Here is a 21,981-nt window from a genome sequence, read left to right as displayed (position 1 = left end):
ATCATCTCTACTCCATAAATATCGTTCACTGCCCCAATGTTAAGGTTCAACATACGAGAGTTCGCAACCTTTATCGTAGTTTCTGTCGCTAATTAATATTAACGTGATGCAATCTGAAGCGACGAGTAATGAATATGCCCCTCTAGCGTGACGAGTTATCAATCATACATGTTACGAGACGATTGTACCATTATTCGGTGCCAACTAGTAAAGTTGCGGAGAAGCATGTTGTCGACGACAGACGAGATTAATCTTACTGATTGCAGTCTTGACACAGACACGCACATATGTAAATGGGACACTTGTAAAGTTTCTATCACGATCGTTGTATTCTTTTTTTGCTTACGTAAAATGTGAAAGGCATTGTGACTCGTTTGCGATCATTGATAGTTTGTTTGGTGAGGGTGCTGTTATGAGTGGGATTAGTAGATGAAAAGATGATTTAACGTGGCGATTTTTATGATTGTAAATATTGACATCTTTTGACGCCGATTTGTATGTTTTTTTAATATTAATATAGAGTGGAATAGATACACCATTGAGGATTAAATGTTTTTAATCTTTCGTTTCTAAGCGTTAATTAATTACGTTTCAGAGTTACTCGAATGAACTATATCTTAAAGAATAAAATTCGAGTTTGATTATGTGTTCGTAAAAATTGGATTAAATTTGAGTTATTGCCACTTCAAGACACTTCGTTACAATAATCATTGTAAATAAAATTAAGAAGTTAAGTAAATCTAGGAACATTATATTTGTCTACGATTTTTTACATTTCTGCATATGTTTCATTGCTAACGAAATAATTAAGTTTATTATAAAATATGAAGGTAAATACGCTTCGTATTAGCAAGTTAATTTTCGAAAGCTAAATGTAGATATTATTATTTGAATGTCATAAATACCCGATACAACAAGTACATACATGAAGTGACACACACTTGTGTATTCATGAGTTTTTAATTGCCTTCTACGAGTTTACGAATTATATAATTTTATAATTACAAATTACACACTCGAATGATAGATTATTTAAATATTTAAATACGTGTAATAAAATTTCGATTTATTCGATAAATATTATGTTCAGATAAACTCTCCGTTTTTTCTACTTTTCATATCTTTTGGAATCTTGTTAAAAAATAATGAAAAATGGGGTTCGTTATAAATTCATGATTTAGTTAACGATGTTCAAGGACGTTTAATCTGAAGGATCAGAAGGAAAATCACGATCGTTACGAGACAACGTGAGAAAATTTAATGCCGCAGATTGTCTGAAATCAGCCATAATCGCATTGTTACTTTAGTTCTGTTTGTTTTGCCGACGAAACACGTATAACATAATCTGTTACCGATACTAGGTGATAAATGAACAATAAGGAAGTGAAACTGGTAAATTCCATGAAGGAATACATTATCAGTTTGGAAAAGATAGATGATCAAGATAGATCACGATCATTATGTATTAGTATGGCAAAATGAAGACTGAAATATTTGTACAATATTACAGGAAATAATTAATAACAGATTTCGTGTTAATAAAATGATAAAAAATATTAAATTTAGGTTTAATATTTTAAGCATTTAAAAAAGATGGAACAGAAAACTGTGATAGGCTTTGATCTTTGAGTATTAGATGGTACGATAAGTATCGTTTTCGAAAAAAGAGTATTAATAAATGTAAAGCATTTTAAAAATGAAAATTTTCCATTAGCAAATTTCTCGTCTCTTCTGGTCAGAAATTAAAATTGAATGAACTGTTTTTGGGTAATATTATGGAATTCTCTTTAGTTACGTGTTTATAATACATAACAGAAATGTATCTATTATTCAAGATCCATCGTTCTACTGTTATGGAAACCAGAAGCGAACACAGATTTCCCTCAGTCCGACCTCTACACAGTCAGTGAAAGCATTTTCATACAACAAAGTAAAGATAAAAAATTTTCCTTCGACGACGCAATGCGATTCCAGTCACGTTGCTTAATGATCTATCAAGGTAGACAGGATTCTTGAGGAACCAATGTAATTACGTGACTACGATCATAATTTTTCTAAGGTCTCTGTACCCATAAACAATATTGTGATCCCGTTTGTTATTTAATATAATTACTTATATCTAGTTATATTTAGTTATTAAATATTAGCATGATTTACTATATGTAATTCAGTAAATCGGTACAAGATCTAAAGAAAATATTTCTTACGTATGATTTTGACGAACTTTGTGTAAAAATCTATAAAACTAGAAGTTGCTTGGTTTATATACAGATAAAGAAAAGCATCGTTTATATCGTCGAGATATCACATTTATATCATTTTAAAAATAAAAATTTTTCATCAAAGCGAAGAACATTTTCATAAAAAATTACGAACAGAATATCTCGATTCTGCAATCTACTGTAAACAAGATAAGTATCGATAATGAATAAATCTTGACATTGAATTTTATTCAAAAAGTTACAGTGATATCAAATAATCCGTAATGACATTTATTACTCCAATCATATCAGTCAACTACTACCTACCGCGTAATACGCGATCGATTTTCAAACGCACCCCCTCCCTCCCCCCACCAAATAGAGTTTCCAGTGTAATTCTGTTATTCTTGAATCTTCGGCTTGTTTTTCATTTTTTAGCTCACTTTAAAATTTCTTCTGGCTTCAATTGTGCTACGATTTAAAGTTTTCCGTGTATACGTTTAGGACGTTACTGCGTGCGGAAATAGTACAGAAGGCTTCTAATTATACCGTCTACAATATTATTTATAGACTTTGAACCATATAGTACGTAAGTATGTAATTGTATATCTGTCGTGGTTCATTTTATCCTTCTCTGTTGCGTGAACCAGCGGTTAGGAGCGACACTAAATCAAGTGGGAATGAAACTCGTTGAAACAACGCTAGACATGGTAACGGATCCATGACTGTGCTTCTGTTATTATCAACGCCAGTAACGGTTAAACCTACTGCATGTGTGTAAGTTGGAAGTTACGTACATAACTTATGCACACCCGTTGTGTGTTTCGCGATCCCATATTTCTTTTAATTTGAATTTTATGAAACTTTTTGTTCGATAATTGATGTGCCATATTACATCCCTCACATTCAATGTTATATGGTGTAATTTCTTCAGTTGTGGTGTTATGTAAGTTACGAGGTCATTCCTGTATTTGGACATGTGTTTGGAATGTAGTGTGTATCTTTCTCTTCGTATGTACATAGTGAGTAGAGAGAGACTGTCTGTCTTTCGCTAGAAGAATATTCTGCATATAGTTATTTACTGTTCTTGATATTTGATTTTGGAAATTTAATTTTCGCTTTGCTTGTATCTTCGAGCGTAAGGTGAAATTTGTACAGACATATCTAGTAATTTGTTAATCGTACTGTTCGAAATTATTGTGTGTGTGAATATTTCGGTGAATATAAACTACGAAAACCTGTCCTTGATTTTTTATGGTAACAAAGCAGTATTTTCAGAAGAAACAATATTCATAAATCAGTCCCTTCGCAAAAAGCTAATTCTACGAATCTTGTTAGAAGAAACCGGTTGACGAAACTGCGTGTCCCTTCAGGAGAGGTCTAATTTATAGAGGTAGCTTGCAAGAAAAAACGAATCTCACAAAAAGCTTGAGCATTCTTAATTAATCCTCTTTAGAATTCAATTACATTTATGCCTTTTGTAAATATTAATTCTAAAATAACGATGCTAACATTTCTAACCTACAGAGTATCAACAAATAACATAACGCAATTCCCCATTTCAATTAAATATAAAAAATATACTAAAGTCGATCCAAGATCAAACCCGGTAAAACAAACGACAAATTTACCTGAAAAATCCACTGAATTCGTTTCAATACATCCGTTATTTAAATTGCAAAAATCAGTTGTGTTTCAACGTCAATTGTTAACACCGTCCATATATCGCAATTTTAGTACGCGACAAGACGACAATACAATTCATTTCAACACCATTGAAAAGTATGGCTGGCTTCGGACAACCGGTTTCCGGCGTGGCGCCACTATGCTTTGGAGAAACAAGGAAATACATATGTATGCACCTTGCTTTTTGTGAGACAGAAGAACTCTGTGTCTCTGTTCTACCAACGTCGCTGTTGCGACGATTTGCCGCAAACCTAAATGGAGTTCGATCAATGGCAACGCGAGCACGTGGTCCTCGATGTTCGCGATCGGAAAATCGTGTTTTCCAAACTATTTCTAGTTTCGCCGGTTCCACTGTCAATCAACGTTTCTTCCTTTGGTTCCGTTTCTCTTCGATTCTCTCCTTTTTTATTGGCAAACACGTGTCACCGAGTATCGTGTTCGTCTTCGCTAAGCAAGCTTCTATATCAGCGATACGCGAGCCGGTTTCCCCTTCATATTTGTACAAGACTTCGTGAACATCGGACATTTTTCTCCTCTCTTTTCGAATAAGAAAATCCTATCGTTGTTTAACTAACAATTGCATTTCTTTAAATGGAAATGTGGTCGTGTCTCCTTTATATTTTCAATTAGCCAGGGAATTTAGGTTTATTGCCGTGGAAACTTGATCGGTCGTTTACGTAAGGATCTGCGACTCTGCTTCATCTTCGAGGAAAATTTCATCGAATACAATCGTTTCACTCAATGATTGGATCAGTCGAAAGGGAGATTCCGTGACTGCCTGTATAAATATTGATCATAGTGTCTTTTGAAGGGAAGCTGTACCAATCTTGTTGATTTAACTACTGATCCTACTTTATCCTCGAGAAAAATTACTTACTTTGATTGTTTGACCATTAATTTTAGCGTTTCTTCGAGGGAAACAGTGTTGATCGCTCGAGTCTGCTTCTTTCTCAAGGTAAATTGTATTTACTATTTACTCGATCAGCTATTTTATTTTCTTTTCCCGGAGAAACCTTGTTTCTCGCCTGTTTGACCATCCGCGCTATTTCTTCTTTGAGATAAACTGCAGCGATTATTCGTGTAATCAACAAATCTACTTTTTCTTTCTTTACGAAGGAAATCGTGTGTTTAACGAAATCTCGCTTGTTTAGTCATTGATTCCGCTAACTTTTCCAAATAAATCGTCAATCATTCGCTCGATTGCCAATTCTAATTTTGCTTCGAAGCAAACTGCGTTGATTATTCGTATAACCTTTTTAATAGAAACTGTTTTTCGCCTATTTTATCGCCAATTTCCTTTTCAAAATAACATGTATTAATTATTCGTTTAATCGCAGATTTTATTTTATTTTATTTCTATTTCTATTTCGTTTTATCATCGATTTTCCGCCGTCTTCAAAGAAACCCACGTGAATTACTTTAATTGCTTTTTCAAACTAATTTTATTTCTTTACTTTTAAATTAAGAAGCAGCAAGGAAAATGCTACAATAACGGAAAAATTCTTCGGTTATCTCCACAAAAAACACGAAGGTATCGAACTTAGTGTATTGAGACATTTTGTTCGTTGGAAGTTAGTCGACGACATTTGGAACGGAAAGATACATTTGACATGATTTAGTGTGACGTTGAGAGAGAAAAATGGTTTGATCGAGGGTGCCCTTAATTACTAATTTCATAACTTGCTGTTAATCGATCTGACAGTGATATTAGTGGATGTGGTTGGTAGTGCCTGATTAATCGTGATCGATATTTTGAACAAAGAGCAACGAGAAACGATCAGTTTGGAGTTTCACTTTGTATTTGTTCACTGAGTATTTGGAATTTTGAGAATCGATCGAGTCCTCAGTTTCAGTGCAATGTAACGTTATCAGTCGCGTGAGTTTGGCTCATATGTGATTTATGTGCAAGCTAAATGATTCCAACAAATTGTAGCATATTGATTTCTCAAAGTACTGTATCAAATGTCTTGTAATTATAAGCAATTGTTTCGTTTGGACGATCAAGGGTAATATACTCTATTTCTGATTTTAAAAATGCCGCCATTTGTGTAGACGTACACACGCAAGTATTTATTATGTAGACACGATGGCTCGTAGACACGAACGTTTCTCGTTGTCGTATTTTCCAAACAGGTCAGTTATTTCGAGCACTCGACCACTTTCTCGCTCCTGACAATGACATTAGTCATTCTAATCGATGTCTCGAAATCGATGGTTCTTCTGTCAGCTATTTCGTTTCCGTGTTTATTCCATATGATAATATTGTTTCACGTATTCGCTTAAATTTAATTGGCAAATGATTAATTTCCCTGAATCCATTTTCAAGTAAACATATCAGTTTAACCTTTTGCTCTATCTGATACGAAAATGAACAATTTGATATAAAAATTTTGCGAAAGATCGATATATTATTTTACTTTTAACTTGGAAATCGTTCTCTTAATTTTTCAATATCTAATTAACCAACTCAGTCCCTAAGACCGTCTGTTTTAACGAATGGTAAATAATCAAATAATTGCGTTGATACATCAGAAGTACCATCTTCTTATATCCCTGATATTAGTGTTAAAACAGGTTTGAAAAACCTTCAATTATTTCATTTATTCTTAGCCTTCGATGGCTTAAAATTTTCTCGGTTATTTTCCAATAGAGTTCGATATATTGATCGAAAACTTAGTTTAGTTAAGCACTGTAACCGGAAGTCAGCCTTAAGTCGCCGGGTAAGAGGATTACGAGTAATAAACAAACAATATTAATCAGAAAATTATTCCATTCAATTTTTCTCCTGCATTTAATTAAATATGACAGAGTCGACAAACTTTCCTTCGGTTCTTCTATCTCATTTGCAAATCTATAATATCGATATCCAAACGATAACTCGAACACCATTAACCAGCACTCGAGGCTATTTCTTTCGTCGAAACTTTCCTCAGACATGTAGATATCACGTTGACATCGCCGCGTATACCGAATCAGCCCTTTTTAAAGATGATCTCGCGAGCGTGGTTCGTATGCAATTCAATTTGAACGAGTCGCGTGTCACGATTCACTTGACTCCCGGCACAGTAATTGGCCGGCACTCGAGCAAACACTTACACTTAATTTAACGTTTAACCGAATCGAAAACAAAGCGAACAGTTGCCGGACTTCGCTCGTTCTTTCAGTTCATTTCCGAACGTCTTTCGATCAGCATATCGGGTCTCCTCTTTCATCTCCGTTGCCTTTCAAAATCTAAAATCATAATTGAGACTTTGCTGCTCGAACTATGGAAGGGGAAAACGTGAATGACGGGTAAGATTGTTCCTGCGTTCTGTCAGAAAATAATTTCCTGTTTGTGGGAGAGGAAAGGAGCATTGTAATTGGAATTACAGAATGTGAAACATCAAAGGAACTGCCGAATGACATTTATTTCAAAGCCTAGAAGACTGAAAACTTTGTTATACGACTTTTATACTGCTACGCCTGGAAATCAAGGATGGATTTTGTTTCAGCGAAATGAAGGACGAGAAGAGTAACTCTATATTGCCCACTGAAGCGACTCGATTGAGACCAAGATTGGAAAGTTTCGATGATGTTCTGCCGTATGTCGGTGACTACGGGAGATATCAATGGCTGTTGTTATTGTCGTTACTACCTTATGGCGCGACGTACGCGTTTCTGTATTTCTCGCAATTTTTCATTACGATTATTCCCACGGAACACTGGTGCAGGATAGACGAATTAGTAAACTCGAATTTCACCGAAGAAGAGAGGTAAGTATGTATAATGAAGGAAAGAAAGAAAAGGAGATATACGTGGCAACGAAAGCTCCTTTAAACTTTGAACGATATTTTTGATTGTTCGTAGAAAGTGACTTTAAAATATTGTGAAAAATATGCGAGATATCGCGATTTCTGGAATTTCTCGAATTTTCGAACATTTCGAAAATTATTAGAAAATATTGTAGAAAAATTTCACGATAAGATACAAGATATTTTTGGATTACTCTGTCTGGACTTTGGTTCTTATTTTAATAATTAAAATGATCAATCATCTATCGTATGGGATGTTTAGGATTAAGATAGCGATTCCAGTGACGAACGTTTATCCTTATTACGAACAATGTCAACGGAAGGACGTAAACTTCACAGAGCTGTTGAAGAGCGATAAGAGCCTGAGCTCATCGGGCTTCCAAACAAACAACACGATAAAATGTACTCAATGGGAGTATAATTTTACGCAGATTCCATATCCTAGTATAGGAACTGAGGTGAAGTATTCACATCGTTGTCTGAATCGCATGCTTCGAAATTCTTACACTTCTGCTGCGTTCTTTGGGTTATTTCCGATCTAATCTAACCTTGTTATAGTAAATTTCTTAAGTTTAAAGAAAGTATAAGACGATAATTGTTAGTACGGATAATTCCTCGTTCCGATTTTACGCGAACGTTTTTTTCAGAGCATAAAGAACTCTTTCATTCATCGAACTGCGAGCAGAATCGAGATATAAAAATTCGAAGACCGCAGCAGGATTAAAATTATATTCTGAAAAATATGAATCTGGTTTTTCGCTGACTAACTCTTAACCTTGGTGATTAGCTAGATTGGGTATGCGACCGAGAATACCTCGTATCAACGGCGCAAGCCATCTTCTTCTGCGGATCCATCATCGGTGGTTTCCTAGTCGGTTGGATCGCCGATCACAAGGGTCGTATCCCAGCTTTAATGTTCTGCAATGGTATCGCCCTTTTTGCCTCCATTTTCACTGCCAGCGCAAATAGTTTTTGGTCATTCGCCGTCTGTAGGTTTCTCACTGGACTGGCGTTCGATAACTGTATCAACATTCCTCTGGTTATCGGTAAGCCTTCTACGAAGTAGAAAGTGCGAGAGGTTCGACCGATAAGCCAATGTTTCAGTCACGCGAGAGATAACGTTAGTATGAAGTCAATGTTTCTATTACGTGAAAGATGATGTTGCGTGAGAAATTTTTGATGAATTGTTCCTCGAAGATAATTTTGACGTTGCTGTACTCGATTGAACTATATGGTTCGAGTTCTTGATTCAAGAGCTTTTGCCACCACCAGAGATGAATATATTGATTTTGTTATTGTTAAAGATCGTTTCATCGATTTTCATGTCGTCGAGGATAGTTATATCTTGATATTCTTAAATCGAGTTATACAAGGTGGTTGGTAATTGGTGGTACAAGCGGAAAGAAGTCGAAAATATAGAATACAAATTTTTTTTTTAATTCTTCCATCGAGACAACGATCTACAGTGAGATCCGTTATAACGAGACGCGATAAAGTGCACGTGTATCGAGCGAAAATTCAAAGTCGATTTTCTCGAAAACAAAGCCTCGAACGAAAAACGTTTATTCTATATTTTCGACTTCTCTTTTCGCGTAGAATCACCCCCTTTCCGCTTGTACCCATCAGTTACCAACCACTCTGTATATTCGTTCGAAATGAAAATTATCACAAAATTTTCAACACGTAATTCGTTTAAATACGTTAGAAGCAAAACACGTGTATTATGTAGCGCTTTTTGTTATACGGACCAGCTCAAACTCGGAAAATTCACGTTTTCAGAGTAAACGGATTAATTTAAAATCGGAATTATATTTATAATCTTACAATTATCCTACAATTAAGTTGATGGTATCGTTCATTCGGCTCGTCATCAATTGCTCCATATTAATAATAACGGGTTTCACTCGATAAATCTTCCATGTTCTATTACTGCAACATAAAGAATAATCGTCGTTAAGTATCTTGATATAATAATCAGTTATTCCGAGAGTCATCGACGATCAATTATCCCGCAGTGCTCGAATATATGGCTGTTTCGAAACGAACGTTGGTCGCGAATATCGCCTTTGGCGTATACTTCGCAGTGGCCAGTACAATTTTACCATGGATAGCCTATTATATCGCGAACTGGAGATATTTTACTTACGTTACTGCCATACCGCTGTTATCTGTCGCTATCACACCGTGGATTCTTCCCGAGAACGCCCGGTAAGTAAACTCCTAATCGTTCGATTATTCGAATTCTCAACTTGCGCTTTGAGATTTATGCAAATTTACTTATCGATCCATATCACTCGTATTTGCTCTGTTCAAGCTGGTACGTTTCCAACGGGATGATGGACAAGGTTGTTGAGAAACTACGGAGAATAGCTAGGATCAATCGTAGAAATCCAGACTCGCGTATTTACGATATATTAGTTGTAAGTTCGATCAAATAGAATTCTAGAAAGCTTACGCGAAATCATACGGTACAGTACTTGAATCTGTGCTGACAGATATATTTGATTCGCGTCGAAAACACACAGACTCGCGAATGTATTTTAACATGCATAGACAGGTTTTAAAAATGAAACGCGATGAAAAATGAAATATGAAATGAAACTTGACTGTCGCGATTCCATTGTGGTATTATATCGATCTCGTACAAAATTTGAAGTAAATCTGGGAATTTATATAGAAATTATAAAATATTTACAATTTACAAGTACAATCGGGGATAAAAATAAGCTGCTATAGTTAATGGAAATAGATGTGAAGAAAGTATAATCAAATTAGTATCAGCCTCATATACTTGAGTTTTATTTATTATATTTCCTTCTAATAATATGCAGATAGTTCAGCAAATGATTGAAATGAATTTTTACATTTTCTCCACTAATCCACTTAGTTTTGTTCCCGACTGTATTTCGGATCAGAAAAGTATTTAATCAACCAACCACCCATTATATTAATAAATCTCGATATCAAAAGCCATGCCAACTAATGCCATAAAACAGAATGCAAAGTGCCACTGTTCGTGCTATCTATTAATGACGAATACAATGAAAATAAAATTTCTTTTCAGTGTGTTATGAATTTTGAACTGAGTAAGGGCTAAAGGCACGACTCGTATTATATCTTTCGTTAATTATTCTCGAAATAAATTCTTGCAGAGTAACATGGAGGCACCGGACAAAATTCAAGAATCAGCGACGCTGCTCGATCTGTTCAAAACGCCACGGTTGGCGAGAAACACTATTCTTCTAGTTGCATTCTGGCAAGTATAAGATACGAGTTCATGTTGCGATAAAACCTTCATAAATAACCGATACAATCTTGTAGGTGTTTTACCCTGATCTCGTTCGACGATCACGTGTATTCATTAAAACTTATCCAGAGCTCGGTGTTCGTGTCGTTCTCGATCGCCTGTGCCACAGAACTTCTAGCTGGGTTATTACTCGCCCTGTTGCTCGACCGGTGGGGTCGTAGACTCTGCGGATTTCTCACGATGGCAATGACCTGTGTACTCAGTATCGCTGATCTTATGCTGCATTCCAGTAAATATATCGATCTGTTTATTAAAGTAAAATTAAAACGATTATAATGACGTATTATTGAGAAAAATCTGAAATTAAGTTGATGATGAATGTAAAAGAATTTTGACAACTTCGAAGGTATTAATCTTGGAAAATAATTATTTTGATGGAACTAGAATTTAGGAATTATTAGGAATTAATTTAGTGGCGAAATTGAAAGAGGTGTGCACATTTTAGAAGCAATAATTTTCTATATGTTGGTTTTCTAGAATTTGGAGATTTATAGAAGTTTAAAGTTTGTGTGAAATTTTAATTTGATTTTGATTAAGCTTCGATCGGACTATATTTTTAATTAAACTTACAATCAAGTATTGTGTATCCAGGATTAATTTTGTATTTTTTTATTTATTCCCCAGTGCTCGCGAAATTAGTAATGTCAATATTGTCGCGATTCTGTCTGAACATGGCAGCCAATGTTGGTCTTCAGTATGCAGCAGAACTTCTGCCCACGCCAGTCAGATCGCAGGGCGTATCTTTCATTCATATTTTCGGAACAGTTGCACACTCTTTGGCGCCATATATCACTGACTCGGTAAATAAATATTTATACTACTATTGTTGTTACAACATTTTTGAAACACCGCTAAGCTCATCCACGTTCAACTTCTCTTTAATTTATTCCAAAAGATACAATAAGCGCTATTAGAAATTATGAAAAAGCTCTCATGTAAATTTTCTCATGATAATGTAAAATAGTTTTTTTCTTACCTTAAAACAAGTTGTTTCCTGAAGAAGTTAAATATTATAAAAATCTGATCAAAATATTTCTCACTTTCTAGAAAGCCCGTTTTGGAAGTCGCAACCAACGCTTTTCTTTAACTGATCTTTAATCAAAAAATTGAAATTTAAAATAAAAAATGATGGAATAACTTATGATATGAAACTATATTGGTTGAAACTTTCTAATGAAACTTTTTAAATGAGAAATACTTTGACCAGATTTTCATGGTATTTAACCTTTGCTCATATAAATTAATATTTGTTCATTAGGCTGCAATTTGGGAGGGATTTCCAATGCTCATTATCAGCACGGTGTCCTTTTTTGGCGCTGCACTGGTTTTGTTCTTGCCGGAAACTGTCGGCCAGAATCTTCCTCAGACTATCAAGCAAGGCGAAGAATTCGGAAGGGACCAACATTTCTGGTCGTTGCCTTGCTACCATAAGACACACTTCAATGGACATCAACACTATCACTCCTGTGAACGATAATTATCTGATTTTTAATAATAATTCAATTAAAAAACACGAAGGAGGATTCGTGTTTTTTTAGAAGTAACAATATTACAAGCGGATCAGTCTGACGATTTTTGTACGAGAAAAAATCGGAACATATTATTTTTCTATTCTCCTACATTAATTTTTATTTTTATCGTTTACGTTTAAGAATTTGTAAGCCTTAATTCTAAAAAGAGCGAGCTTAGAAATCGTGTTCCTATATAATTTTTATTATTATCTTTTAAGAGCTTTTATAATTTTAATGCTAATTTTCACTTGCGTTACGCACGTTCGAATCGTTCAGCGGTTGGTGCTAATTTGATATTCAAAGATATTACGTAGAATAATATCGAAAATGTTACGTAAATTAATAATTACGTAATTTATTAATTACGTAAATAATAAATTAGGGAGATTTAAATTTTTGATTCCTTTAATGTTTTTAACATTTTTTACTGGAATATATTGGACAAAATCTTATTTAAAAAAATAGTACGTTTAGATAATTTTTCTTTGTGAAAAGAAACAGTTTTATATCTTTTGAACGATTATCCACGTATTTTTAACGATTATTTATCTATTCGTTATATTTTTTGTACGATTTTAAATAACGTACAATATTAATAAAATCCAAGCTTGAAGACTTTTTAAATTATTGTTATAATTTCTTCAGCACCAACTGCTGGACTTTTATCTATCTAAAACGAGTTGTACGTACATTTAAAAAAAAATAACTCTAATTGACTGTTTCTATGGTTTAGGAAGAAGAAAAAAAGAAAGGAAAGAATATTGTAAGCAAATCGTGCCATCGTATGACGATCAGTGTTCGTCGTTGTGCCAATAACAACGCAATCAATCTGAAGAAACCTATTCATAGTATTCATAATCATCACTCACGTATATATTCGCGTATACACTCACGTCCATAAGATTGATTCACCGAATAAAACTTCCATAAACCTTAATATAAGAAACACTTCTACTTTTTATTTGCACACACATCGACGAATCCCCCGAACAAAAATAAACTGCTAAATATCTCTATAATTAAATACATTAATGCTCGATGATCCTCGTTCATCATTATACGTCTAATCTAACTCCATCCTATAATTAGAAGTTCTACGATAACGATCACTTATGTTACAATGTATTAACCCTTAACAGCCGAACTTAATTATAATTAATTATAGAAAATGAAATGCTTCATTATACGGATATTTGAAGTAATATTCTGTATTATACAGGGTGTCTGGTAATTGATACTGTGATAACCAGTGGTTAGTTAATGTGGTTAATAACCAGTGGTACAGAATAATACTATGTGAAAGGATCTGTTGAAAATATAGAACGAGAGATTTTCGTACGACGTTCGAGAGAATGAAATTCTGAAGCTTTGTCAACTCGTGTTCACACGACATTCACGAAACATATTCAAAATTTATTTTCTCGAAAATACGAAGAATCATCAGTTACGAAACACTCTGTACTATATCACATTATTATATCACTATCGTATTGATAAGAAATGTCGATATTATAACTCCTTAAGACTCCCTTAATATTTATTTGCGATTCAGCTTAATATGTATTGGCCCTGTGTAATTTCAAGATTAAAAATATAAAAGAATTCATTCCTGATTACGATATCGTACATGATTTACAAAATCATCGACCGTCAAGGGTTAAATGAGAATTCTTTCGTCCAGAATTATTTTCCAGACGATCGAATTATTATCCATTGCATCACGAGGATCGAACTAACTTGTAGCCTTGAACAATTATGTACAGTTGAATCTCTAGCGTAGGAATATTTCAAAGAATCTCAGGTTTTGAGGAACGATAGCTGATATTTGCAACGAACAATAGTATGTCTTTTTAATCGGTAACTGAAAGCAGGGGCTAGTCTCATAAGTACGCGAATGATTCTAGTTGCTAGAATCATTGTTTAAAGGTGGTATAACGGAGATTGCGCGCTTAAGACGAACAGGTCGGAGGATCGAAAGGAACGAGATTGGAAATATTCGCGTCTCTTCACGAATCAGAATTTTACTATTTCTAATTGAACACGTGACGGAGTTTCGATCTGTTTCAAGTAACATTTAAACCTGAGTGTTACGCCGGGCGACTCTCTGCCTGGCCCAGGTCACACACCCCGGGTCATAACACTGAGCATTTTCAAAATTAACTCATTATCTATCAATTTTTCTTCTAAAATTTGTATATAATTCTATAAATTATTTACTGCTTTTTCCATTGGATTTAAACAGAACAATTTCGGAAGAATGTCGAACATTATGTTAATATCCTTTGTATTAAAAAAAATTCCTGCTTAAAAAGATCCTACAACTTTCATTTTATAATCTCAATTGGGTATGATGGTAGCTAATGAACGCTTAGCAATTAATTGTTTTAATGCATTCCATTTTATGAATGATCAGTAATTACGGATTCAAGGATACTTATTAGAAGTAATATTCTTATTATATCTAAATATATCAAATAGAGATATTTCTCGTATTAATACTGAAAGATCATAAAAAAGAAAATATCATAAAAGAATTTCAATTTTGATGTTTCATTAGAATAATATATATATATGTATGTATATATTTAAATTAAATAACAGAGATCTCAGAGTTTTCAAAGCATTCAACGTGTTGATGCATAAATGGATGATGAAAAAAAGCCACGTTGATCGAGCGAACGCAAAATACACTTCGGTTTAAAAGTCGATCGAAACTCTCATTTCAAGTGTCGGCGATTTATGAATCACCTATATTGATACAAAGGCGATTCGTAATAAAGGAGACAAGTTGAAAGCTTGACAATGCGCGAAGACAGCTCTCTTTTTGTGTTTCGAGTCTCGTGGCAATCCTTTGTTATTCACGGTATTTCATAGTTAAATCAATTCAAGTAGAGTATTCCTTCAACGAGAAAAGAAAAAAAAGAGCAAGAAGAAAAAGATATAGATCTTTCTTTTCGATTTTTAAAGCGAAAGATGCGTAAATACTATGGTATATTATTTCCTTATATATCGCTTCCTTTAATACATATATCCAATACTGAATTTAATTGTACATTTACATAAGATACTTGAATCGTTTCTCATTTCCAACACTTTACCGACGTTATAGTACGCGAAATAATTACATCGCAATATGTGAACGCAACGTACTTTAAATGCCGCGTTCTTAATTCTTTAAATTTCTTCACATTTTTATACAGTCAATCCAATTAAAAAAAGATACACTTTAAAGAAAATTATCTTGTGTGCAACAAAGCTACTTCGTCGATGAAGCGTCAATTAATTGCTTAAACGTATACCTTGTGTAATTTGACGATTCTTGTCTCTTTCACTGCAGTAATCGATACTTCTTCCTAGTTTCTCTCAATAGCTCTCCAATCTCAATACGTTCGTAATATCTTAACATCTAACATCACACGCACACGTTTAATAACTATATTTACAACGAATTTGGCAAGTTTCACGCCACTGACAAGATTCACGCCACTGACAAGATTCACGCCACTGACAAGATTCACGCCACTGACAAGATTCACGCCACTGACAAGATTCACGCCACTGACAAGATTCACGCCACTGACAAGATTCACGCCACGGACAAGATTCACGCCACTGACAAGATTCACGCCACTGACAAGATTCACGCCACTGACAAGATTCACGCCACTGACAAGATTCACGCCACTGACAAGATTCACGCCACTGACAAGATTCACGCCACTGACAGGATTCACGCCACTGACAAGATTCACGCCACTGACAAGATTCACGCCACTGACAAGATTCACGCCACTGACAAGATTCACGCCACTGACAAGATTCACGCCACTGACAAGATTCACGCCACTGACAAGATTCACGCCACTGACAAGATTCACGCCACTGACAAGATTCACGCCACTGACAAGATTCACGCCACTGACAAGATTCACGCCACTGCCAAGATTCACGCCACTGACAAGATTCACGCCACTGACAAGATTCACGCCACTGACAAGATTCACGCCACTGACAAGATTCACGCCACTGACAAGATTCACGCCACTGACAAGATTCACGCCACTGACAAGAGTCACGCCACTGACAAGATTCACGCCACTGACAAGATTCACGCCACTGACAAGATTCACGCCACTGACAAGATTCACGCCACTGACAAGATTCACGCCACTGACAAGATTCACGCCACTGACAAGATTCACGCCACTGACAAGATTCACGCCACTGACAAGATTCACGCCACTGACAAGATTCACGCCACTGGCAAATTTCGCGCCACTGGCAAGTTTCGCGCCACTGGCAAGTTTCGCGCCGTCGCCAAATCTAACCGCTATAACCTAGTACAATCCATTTTTTGAACACTGCCAGTAAACGCTGGATTTGAAAGGCCTTTCTTCTTTCTATAAGATTTTTTCAGCATTTTGCTCCTGTCAAATTGAAATAACCGATTATTAGTAAATTTATATTGACATAAGGCGGAGGAAGAATATTATAGAATCTATACTTACGAGGATATACACGGAACCCACCAGAAACTTTGTTCCTTGCCGAAGTCGTTACCCTCCTGTAGGGTTTCTGGTAATTCCTGGTTCAACGTTTCTGGCAAGCCAAGGGTCAGGAAGGCGTGTCCAAAAGACAGCAAACCGAGGGCAACCAGCGGTAAAGATGGATCAATGTCAGCCTAAATTAAATGAAAAATATTCTCCCTTTTATACGCTTCCCTTTATACCTCTTTTAGAAGTAATAGCGATTAATTCCGCTTTCCGCTAATTCCTTAATTTCCCTTCGATTTTCGGGAAATAAATGAATACTTCTTTTAAATATTAATAAAGAATATTGGTTAAAGACAGAATTTGAAGAAGTTGTCAATATACAAAGGATCATTGGTGTTACCTGTATAACGAGATTATGTAAACATTCGTTTCATTTAGAAACGAAGCTATAGTGTAGTATCGCAAACCTGTAAATAATTACAGACAATAGAAAAGTTACATTTCCTTCGCAAAAAAACGAAACGGAGGAAAATATATCGAAAATCTATCTTGTTTCCGTGATTCGTAAGATCACAAGAAGAATCCATGGCCGACAAGGAACATAATTTTTCTACGAATTAAACCAACTTAAAAAAACGTATTTCAATAACAGATAATATTAGTCGTAAATTAAAAAAGAGGTTGAGTAATTTTCGGATCGTAGAAATACGATGTCGTTAACAGAAATTTCGATTCACTTATCAGATAAATAATGTAAGGTCCCAAAATGTGGGCGATATAACCGATGATATGGATCAAAGACACGCCCTGAGCTCTCATCACAGTCGGCGGTATTTCCGCTGCATATTGGAAACCAATATTCGCGGCGATATTCATCCCAAGCCGCGCTATAATCGCCATGGCAACCATTGTCGAACCTTGAATAAGTTGAGAAATATGTAAATGCCACGATCGCCGCATTCCACGCACGATACATACACCCGATGCGCGCATGGTTCAATTAAAAATTAAATGTCATCCCTGTCGAGTATGTGACGTTGAGAAATAAATGTCAATCGTTAATGGAATAGGATTTAAGGGCGAAAAAGAAAAAGAAAAGAAGAGAAGAAGAATATTTGTATAAAAAAATTTTATAAGATTCGATTATTATTAATACTAAGTAAAATGACCGAATTGTATAATTGTAAATTCTCTATAATACGATTTTAAATAATACGGGTCTATATTATTATGTCGTTCAAGTCTGTTGTCTATAAACGATAAAAGAGAATTCGAAGGAAAGTTTTGTTGCAAGATGAGGAAATAAAAATAGTAAATTGTTTTATAACTACAACGTTCTATTCTAAATACGGATTAAAAAATGTCTATTTTCCACTCCTTAATGTCCTTGAAAACACGGATATCCCCTAACGCTACCGCTTATCTCCTTACTATCTAACAAAAACATTATTCTTGCATCAAGCACGAGCTTTCATTTCTCAATCTCCCAAAGCTTTCACTGGAGAAGCTTCAGAAAAGCGCTTTTTAAAACGACCGTCGATCGATAAAACCGGATTTTTTCTATAAAATTCACCCCCGCTTTCTCACTGCTATTCACACGTTCCTGCTATTTTATTGAATAATATTGATTGACAAGTCATTTATCAAGAAATAAAAAAAAAAAAAGAAAAAATGTTACCAGAGGGGGTAGCGATGGCAACGAAGGAGAAAATGCCACAGAGGAACACCGATGCGAAACCCATCCATCGTCTGCCCCATCTGTCGAGGAAAAGGGCGAGTAGAACAGCGGCCGGAAGTTCCGTGAGGGACGCTAAAGAGAACGACGTGAAAACGTCGGGGTCCAGAAGTTTCATGTTCCAAACGTGGCCGTCGAACACCCACACCATCAGCAACCTAGAAAAAAATCAGCCGAGTCATACATAAATCACGCTGGACTTCAAGATCGTTTATTAATCCTTCGCATACTCGTTCCCTCGCGTTTGACGTTTATCGATGCTAATTATATACTTAAGCAGATTCTTAATGACCCACATAAAATGCCCCATATACTCTCTTAATGTTCATTCGAGTAGTTTGTATCTAGTTTATGGTAATTTGTGTCTATTTTAATACTGGTTTTATAAAGACAGGGAAGTAGCGTCGAGGCTGATTGATTGGTAACTTGGTTGAATTAACGGTATAATATAATTGGAATATCGTGAGGCTGAGAGTTAAGAACATATTCTTAGTTAATTTTATTTTAGGAAATGCAGGAAGATTCAGAATTATCATAGTATTAAAAACAAAGAAAATATAAGAAACGTAAAGGAAGTATAAAATTGAATACCTTTCCTATCTACAGGGTGGTTGGTAACTGGTGATACAAGCGGAAAGCGGGTGTCGTACGCGAAAAAAGAAGTCGAAAATATATGTCGGGTTATGGTTAGAATTTTGTAACAACTCATCACGTGAATTAGCCATTGTTTCACAAAGCCGAGATTATATTTACACGTATATACAGGACTATCACAAAGCTTAACAAATAATAAGTCTAATGAATAATAAGTTTAACGAATGATAAAATTAGTGAATAATAAATTGTATGAATAATAAGTTTAATGAACACTATTAACAATGTCTTTGGGTTCAAACGAATCCACAGTCAACGGGATAACTCTTCACTAAACGTAAACTAATCTTAGGCGCAAAATACGATTGTTGAAAATGCTCGATGTATCACTCTCCAAAGCAATCACACGAATGCCAGCCTCGTGGAATTTTTCTCGCTGTACGATTGCATTTGTTTTCTATACCCGTTTGGAAGCATCGAGAAGGTTCCAAACGCCGTTGCTAGGCAGTTTCTGCCTGAAGTTTGATTATTAATACAACGTATGTCCTATTGTATCGACACCTCCGAGGCAACATCACACGTGGCTAGGCCCGACATATAGAATAGAATTTTTTTTTAATTTTTCCGAGCGAAAATTCAAAGTCGATTTTCTCGAAAACAAAACCTCAAACGAAAAATTTTTATTCTATATCTTCGACTTCTTTTTTCGCGTAGAATCATCCCCTTTCCGCTTGTACCATCAGTTACCAACCACCCTGTATATCTTTTCGTACATGATTATAAATTTCTCTGGTGTCTTAGTTTTTTCTAAAATAATATTGTAATCATTGCTGAGAATTTACAAGTAAAAAGTTCTAGCTGTGTAGTTTGTTCGATTGATGTTGGAAAGGTTAACTTACCAATAAATGATGAGCATGATAGTGATACGACCAAGTCGTGGCAGCTTGAAGAGATGTAGGACAGTGTATTGATTATGCGATTGATCCTTCTCATTCATCGCCTTGCAACTTTTCTCAAATTCGTCGAATATTTCTTGCTTCACCTCTTTACCGTTCACTTTAGCGAAGTTTTTCAGCATCTCGATCGCTTTGTCCACCCTGCCACTGGTTATGTACCAACTACGGAAGTATATGAAATACGCAAACGTTATAAAAGCCTGTAAGAAATTTTCAAAATCATCACTTTCACCAACCTTTTGTATCGACAAACTTTTTGTGCAAATTTGAATAGAGCTGTCTAGTTACGCATCAATCATTTATTTTGCACAGCTAAAAATGTGATGGCTTATCGAGAGAAAGATGTTGACCTTGAGATGTTTTATTTACGAGACAGAGGAATCGATGTAATAACCGATCCCAAGATAGTATGTATTGCTGGATAAAATATTACCCAATTTAATTCAGCTATAATTTTGGAACTTTTATGGTCCGGTCTCAAAGGACTTTTGATGTTTTAAGAGAAACTTTAACGTAAAAGAAATTTCTTATATTTCTTTGAGGATTATTTTTAAAGAATTTTCCAATGATACGAAGATACAAAAATAATCCAAAGGACGAGGTAAGATTAAATGTCTACTATACTATCGTATACTAATTTACTTACGAAATTTCTTTGTATTATATTTTTATAATGAAAAAGAAATTGGAATTAAACTACCGTGCACTTTCAGGAACAATCCATGGTCCTACAAACGCAACCACCATAGGACACGCGGTGACCATGCTGAGGATCCTCCAATTTGAGATCCAATATGCGATTCAAGGCAGAAGACTCGAGGCTGCCGCGAAATAAAGTCCAAACGACATGTTCGCTACCAGAGTTCGATATTTCGGACCGACATATTCGATCACTGAAAGAATAATTCGTGATATCGTTATTGTATTACATCGTTATAGAAATCTTCCCAAATGTTTCGTCAATTTCGTTTCTTCATTTGATATAATAATATTGTTTCCTTATTTCCTTTAGGTTTGTCCTTTCTTCGGTTTTTACCAATCTAATTTCAAATATTCAGACTTATTTTTAGATTTTATAAATCATTAACATCGACAATGTAAGATCGTTTTGAATTAAAAACAATTTTAAAAGGAACACTGCTTTCATCTCAATATCGAACGGAGAGTGCCTCAGTAATCGTGGTATAACCGAAGATTATTCTTGTTAGGGAAGTGATACATTTATACTGTACATGAGAGTGTGTGTGTAAGGGTTAGAGGGCGTCAAGGTCTTAGTGGAGACAAAAGACTGTTGCCAGATGTTAGAAGAATCGAGGATAGTCGGTTGGCGACCAGCGTGCGTGCAAGACGTTCTTCAGAGAGTAATATAGTTGTATAACTGTTGTGTGGGAAATATAGTCAATTATTTGTATTCCCAAATCCTCGAATTTCCTTAACATGGTAGCAGAGCGTGGTTACTAGTTTTGCAAGATATTTAGTGCGTGGTTACGATCTTGCGAGTGAGTTTTCAGTAAAGAAAAAAAACTTTCAGAGAAAAAAAAAGAAATATACTTCGAGCACGTAGGAACGCTTGAGTAAGAAAAGAAAAAAAGAAGAATCAATTAAAATGGAGAGATCGGAAATCATGATACCTATATTCGATGGTGAGGATTATGGAATGTGGAAGCAAAGAATCACGATGTTTCTCAAATATAAGGAATGCGAGGT

The 21,981-nt window shown here is 35.2% G+C and overlaps 1 protein-coding gene, 1 long non-coding RNA gene and 1 pseudogene across 2 annotated transcripts; 1 reads left to right on the top strand and 2 right to left on the bottom strand.

Annotated features, from left to right (window-relative positions):
• Positions 1 to 2,762: 2,762 nt before the first annotated feature.
• LOC117240978 (carcinine transporter-like) lies at positions 2,763 to 12,606 on the top strand. Its single transcript, XM_033506984.1, has 10 exons — positions 2,763 to 2,978; positions 7,379 to 7,639; positions 7,941 to 8,136; positions 8,466 to 8,724; positions 9,694 to 9,886; positions 9,993 to 10,098; positions 10,831 to 10,934; positions 11,000 to 11,214; positions 11,610 to 11,785; positions 12,244 to 12,606. Exons 1-10 carry the CDS (start codon positions 2,923 to 2,925, stop codon positions 12,460 to 12,462), a joined length of 1,785 nt encoding a protein of 594 aa, XP_033362875.1. The 5' UTR covers positions 2,763 to 2,922; the 3' UTR covers positions 12,463 to 12,606.
• On the bottom strand, positions 8,523 to 9,703 carry LOC117240979. The gene is made up of 2 exons (XR_004494849.1): positions 9,503 to 9,703; positions 8,523 to 8,698 (listed from the first exon to the last, which is right to left on the bottom strand). It is a non-coding gene; the product is annotated as an uncharacterized LOC117240979 (long non-coding RNA).
• A 4,181-nt stretch (positions 12,607 to 16,787) lies between the features above and the next one.
• LOC117240980 lies at positions 16,788 to 21,201 on the bottom strand (annotated as a pseudogene).
• Between the last annotated feature and the right edge of the window lie 780 nt (positions 21,202 to 21,981).

Source organism: Bombus vosnesenskii, unplaced genomic scaffold (assembly GCF_011952255.1).
Source record: "Bombus vosnesenskii isolate JDL3184/JDL3185 unplaced genomic scaffold, Bvos_JDL3184-5_v1.1 scf7180000015129, whole genome shotgun sequence".
Classification (NCBI taxonomy): domain Eukaryota; kingdom Metazoa; phylum Arthropoda; class Insecta; order Hymenoptera; family Apidae; genus Bombus; species Bombus vosnesenskii.
This window is presented reverse-complemented; position numbering and strand designations above follow the sequence as displayed.